At 35.2% G+C, this 6,000-nt stretch overlaps 1 protein-coding gene across 1 annotated transcript; it reads right to left on the reverse strand.

The window, feature by feature from the left end:
- Nucleotides 1–3,718: 3,718 nt before the first annotated feature.
- On the reverse strand, nt 3,719–5,010 carry LOC106123345 (achaete-scute complex protein T3-like). Its single transcript, XM_013319604.1, has 2 exons — nt 4,097–5,010; nt 3,719–3,970 (listed from the first exon to the last, which is right to left on the reverse strand). The coding sequence occupies exon 1, from the start codon at nt 4,815–4,817 to the stop codon at nt 4,104–4,106; it is 714 nt and encodes a 237-aa protein (XP_013175058.1). The 5' UTR covers nt 4,818–5,010; the 3' UTR covers nt 3,719–3,970; nt 4,097–4,103.
- Between the last annotated feature and the right edge of the window lie 990 nt (nt 5,011–6,000).

The raw sequence follows: 6,000 nt of genomic DNA on the forward strand, positions 1-6,000 counted from the left end.
TCAAATTAAAATGTAGCACTTTTATGGGTTACGATAACTATTTTGACAAAGAAGGTTGGTAGTCGCACAAAAAGCGGAATCATTACGGCCGGCTACCGCAATCCGTCAATTAATTTACATTTCAGATATGAAAGGCGACAAAGGGAAGGCCGAAAGGAAATCGCCACTGTCGTTTATCTATAAAATTGAGACATTTTAAAGTAAACCTTAACTCATTGTCTTTTAATCACAATTTCAATGTTCTAGTGTTGATAGTAAAAACGAAGTGGCTACCGTAGGCGACGGCGTGTGATAACGCAGACTGGCGCTACATCGTAAAACATCATTAGCGAGATAAAAACCCTAAAAGCTGCATCGAAGGAACTCAGAGCGCGGGAAGTTACGTCTATACATGCTCTTACCTGCGTACACTGCTTGATTAATGTCAAATAAATGTCTTTAATTTGTAATCAATCAAAATGTAAAAAAAGAAATGTAACAATTCACACTATCGACTGTTATTGGGAAGCTTTTTATATAAGACACTATAATAGGATGGTGTTGCAAGCTAAACACAATTTTGTTGTTTAGAAAAAATATTTACAAAACAGTAATTTTCACGTATTCATCCATTTTGTTTAACAAACAATCATAAATGAAATTATTGTGTCGAGGAAGTGGTGTGTAAAAAATGTGAAGACAAAAGAATGTCGGTGTTAGAAAACTCAATTTTACACCCGAATCAAAACTTGTAGCCGTATTGTGTCGGCTGGTGTTAACCAATTTCTCCTTTGTTATGACCCCGCCTACGTTTATTATCAAATGCCTTTGTGGCGTGTCATTTTTTTATCAAAACAATAACCTTTTTATATGAAAAAAACTATCGGGTCACACGTAAGATAAGTTAGAAATGAATTTGTCAGAAGCTTTTACAGTCAACTCAAAGATAATTTACGTGGACCTATAAATTAGGAAATTGTGGGAGGATTTCTTAGAAATGTATTTGAATGAATAATTGAGATGTTTAGTTATTTTTTCTTTTTTTTTTCGTAAATTCAGTCATTGATATTAAAGATGTTTGATAAAGCATAAAACTTTATACATTACTAGCTGTCGCCCGCGACGCTGTTTGCGCTGAACTAAGAAAATATCATTTTTTTTATTTACGATACACTTTTAAATACAAATAAACATATATTTAACGCTAAATAAACCTCATTGGTTTGTTACAAGCGTTAAGGTCTTCCGGACTAAAATGTTTTGAGCTTGCATTTTATGTTTTTATTCGTATTAATTAGTAGCCTATCTGTGGTTCCATACTATGTTCTTTATCTGTGCCAAATTTCAGCAAGCTCCATGTAGCCGTTCTAATATATATACCTTCCAACCTACATCCATCCTATGCATTCAAAAATTCCTATTTACAATATTAGTAACATAAGAGCATATGAGAATTAGTAAAATATAGTACAGATTATTAAATAATTTAAAAAAAAAACAAAATTTCTATATTATACGTATTGTTTATTAACACTAATGATGTTGAAAAATTAAAAAGAAAAAAAAAACAAGAATTTTATGATTGGAGTAAACATAATAAAAATTAGAAACACATTAATCAATAACAAATTACAGTCATTTGTCACAATAAACCAACGTTATGCGACAAATAAAAAATAATGTCAGTTTATCCTCCCACATCGGATATAAATTAATAGAATCTGCCCTCATCCCTGTGACGTATAATAATACTTGATTGGTCTCGTGTGAGGTATTTTTTTAGATGTTCCTCAAGTTCTAATGTTGCTAAACCTCTATAGGGGCAATATAGATTTTGATGAAGATAACATAACATTTTATACCATCGATGCTAAAATAATTTTATCAAAATTTATTTTATAACTCTTCCGCTCTTAACGCCGCATTAACGTTTATACATAGAGTTAATTAATGTAAGGTTTTCATATTAAATCTTCACTAAGGGTAGACCTTAGTCACTTAACAACTTTGAGTTAGATTTTTTTTATATAAGAGTATGCCCCTGCATACGCGCGGCGGTAACACCGAGGTGATCAACGACATCCATGGACATCCGCAAAACCAGGGGAACTGCAGATGCGTTGCTGGCGTTAGATATATATTAGAACTTTTACAAATTTAATTTAGTCAAAATGTTATTTACATTTTAATTATTTCTTTTATTTGGAAATATGCTCTTACCGCTTGTATATAAATTCAGGCAGCTGAGAACAGACCATAGAATAATAATTACCATACTAATCTGTGGATTTTATTCACTAACAATTCAGATTACATAAAAATCTTTAATCAACCCTCCCAAAGATAACCGCCGCCAACCGCCTAGGTGCACTTTAATCTCTGCGCTTGAGCAGTTTTAAAACCATAGATAACAAGAGAATACCTATAAAATCGTTGAAATCCAATTTAAAGATTAAAAGAGTGAGTGAGTGACCATAGTCTTTAATCCAGGATTTTACATTTTATTGGGATGAAATTGTTTAAACTAAAAATATTACGATCATCATCCCTAAATTAGGGTAGGCTCAGTGGATACGTATAATGAGCTGATGATGATTAGAATCGTAGTCAACACATGTCTTCACCGAGGGGCTCGGATTCTACCCAAGTCTGGAGTGCCTAGGCCCTAGTCAACCACGCTAGTTTAGTTACTTGGTTGGATTATACTATTATCCCTTAGCGATAGAATTTCAGATATATTATTGTACGTATGAAATTAGAAAATCGAGAAAAAAAAATTGGTACGTAGAAGAGATCAAACCTGGACATGTAGTTTGCGGTTCGGTTCGGCCAAGCGCTCAACGACTGCTCGTCAGATTGTTTTTTATCTAATAGAAATTCAGAACGAAGTCCTTCTTTTCCGTCCCGATCCAGTGAACTACTGTAATCTCTATATTGTCATTCCATCGTATGGGGGACTATAGGTAGGTTAGGTAGGTAGGTACTGCTGGATACGTACTTTTGAAGCTTAATGATATTGTTTGTCCAATATAAAGGAAATAAATATTTTAAATAGATATAAGTAAATTTTTAAGTTCTAGAACATGGTAGTGATCTTGAAATTGAAAAATGATTTATTTATATCGATACGTACGAGTATAATTATTATTTAAACAGAAATAATCCTAAAGAAAACGTATTTTTGATATTTTACAAAAAAAAAATCACCGTGCTCTTTGTCTGTTAACCAAAAAAATAAAAAATAAAAAAGAATGACATAATTCATGCTGTTGGAGTTGGAGTTGGATCGACAGCTCAATCAGTCCAATAGGGCTGACATTCAATTCATAGAACCTAAAAAAATCCCATTGAGCCGATTGATCGCTAGATTTTGACGACAAAGTATACCATGGTGTTGATAGATTGATTCCTATCAACACCTTGGTATACTTTGACTTCAAACAAAAGAAAGAAATAAAATGTAACATTAATATTATTATAGTATAATAAAATACACGGCTACAGTTTTTGTTTTAATTCTTTCAAATAGAATTTTAAAAGTGCAAGTGTCTGAAACATTTAAGGAAAGAATTCATGGACCTAAAAATAATTTTTATTAATGAATATCATCGTAATTAATCGGGCAAAAGTTATACACAAAATCTGTCAAACCTTTATTCTGTAAACGCATCGATATGAAAAGGAAAAGAAACAAAATCATTTTAATAAATAATTTAATATTCTTGTTAAACAACGCCGTTTAATATTTACAATAGTATGCAAACGTCTTCACTTGTTCACAATAGTCCGCAAAGAGACACTTTAAAACAGTAGTTCCATTCACTCTGATCTCTACTACGCTTATTTACTAAATGTCTATTAAGATTAAGGCACTATGGTATGACTAGAAATATCAAGAGTCTTTTCGTCTTCACAAATAATGCGGTACAATTAAATTAATGCACATTATTTCGGAGGGATGCGTCCAAACTTGATTCCGAACGTCAGTTACCTGTGGACAAAAAAAAAACAAACGTTAATATCTTTCTCCGGGAACTAATTAATGATTTTTGTATTTGTTATAAGAAAAAGAATTAAAAAATTATATAGCGTTTTCATAAAAAAAAATCGAACTTACATGTATGCTATTTTTGTTGCCACCATGAGATGACGTCCAGGAGTTCGTCCTCGTCCATAGGCCCTAGCTGTTGCTGCGTTGAGACCTCGTATCGATCCACAGCTGAGTAGGAAGAGGACACTCCCGAGGAACACTCCGAGGGCGCAGGGGAATCGGCTTTTTCAGAACAAGGTGAATCATTGCCATAGAAAAATCCATCGTCCATATCCAATGTTGTCGTTGTTTGACTATTACTACTTGGTATATTCTCTCTATTTTCCTGGTCTCTTGTTATTCCTAAAGCAGCGTCACTTTCGTCTAGCAGTTGTTGAAGGTACCGTATGTATTCAACTACCATTCTTAATGTGTCTACTTTACTTAGTTTCTTTCCGGAGCCTCTCCTGGCGCCACCTGACAGCGCGGCGACCACGGAGGCCGGCAGGTGACGTCGCAGCGCATTGAAGCCGTCATTAACTTGTTTCACACGGTTACGTTCGCGAGCGTTGCGTCTCGCGATTGAAGCCGCCTGCGGCCCGGTGTAAGGATTCGTTCTAAAATGCACTTTCTTCCGATACTGAAGATTCGGCGGTGTGTCGTGTGTGACATAATTTTTTTCTGGAGCTGGAGCAATAGGTACCATTCGTTTCTCCATTGCCGATTTAGTCACGGTGGCTGAGGGATACCCGGATGAGACGACGACGTAATTGGTTTGACCTTGAACGAGTTGAATCTCTTGTAACATTTTACGTGTTCAGTGCGCGGGCGCTCGAGTCCGATAAGCGCGCACGACCGGTCCGCTCCGTGGGCGGAAAAGCACTGACGCGATAAAGGGAGGCTTTGCAAGAGCTTTGCGTGGTGGGCGAGAGCGAGCGGCGACAGTGGAGCTTCACGCACAAGTGAGTCGGCGGCGCACGCGCACGCGTTATATCACCTGCGCCGGCTGCAAAAAAATATAAATTTTAAAATTCTCTTCCCCTATTATTTTCCATCATCCCTTCCCTTTTGTACGTACGGGTCCGTACCTGGCGTGGTAGTTAGGGGAGCGCGGGGTCGCGCGGGGAGGGCCGGCTAACGCGTGCCCAGTTTTTTCTACACTGACCACTGAATACATAAACAATGTTCTTGAAATATTTTTCTTTTATAGCCGAATAAAAATTCTACTTGAAATTCATTTAAACGTTTCGTTCTAATTATGATCAATGCAAACGTGCGTATTAAGAGTGCGCAATAATAATAATATCAGATGTGAATAATAAAATTGTGCACCATCTTACAAAGAACATTAAGTACTACAAAATAATAATAAAAATGATAATGTTGTCAACATTTTAAAGACTGTTACAAAACAACACATGCAACAAAGTTGTTGAGCCGGCAACATACCTAAGTCAAAGATATTATATTATCACACTACATTTCGTATAAAACTTCAATAAAATGTATTCATTACGACTTTGCATTTTTTTTAATTTCCATAAAGAGCATCGGCTACTCGAATATCTTGGAACGTCGAATACATTTCATACAGCAATTAGTTAATTTAAAATCTTCATATTATAAGTTTCGAATAATGTATGTGAGAAAACATGTTAAACGTTTAATATTGGAGAATTTAGTAGTACAGGTGCATCTGAAATGAAAATTTCGGAATGTGTAGTAAATTTTCTTTAAAAAAAAACACAATTTTTCAATTAGAACCGTAACGAATACGTTGTGAATAACACCTCGTTGTGATAACGATTATTTTTAATACAGCGGGCATTAGATCAAAAGTTTGTTGCGGCCTCTATCGATATGATTGTACCAATTTAATAACTCCCATGTAATTCGTTCGGCTCAACTAATTTAAATGAAATGGTGTTTCAAACGGTAGTTGTTTTCATTAGCGGGCACTTAGTAACGGGATTGGGCATTGATTCATTCCG

This window comes from Papilio xuthus, unplaced genomic scaffold (genome assembly GCF_000836235.2).
Source record: "Papilio xuthus unplaced genomic scaffold, Pxut_1.1 DF826115.1, whole genome shotgun sequence".
Taxonomy (NCBI): Eukaryota; Metazoa; Arthropoda; class Insecta; order Lepidoptera; family Papilionidae; genus Papilio; species Papilio xuthus.

What these genes read in the sequence shown, in the direction of transcription:
- LOC106123345 (XM_013319604.1), bottom strand. Translation starts at nt 4,817, where the DNA reads ATGTTACAAGAGATTCAACTCGTTCAAGGTCAAACCAATTACGTCGTC.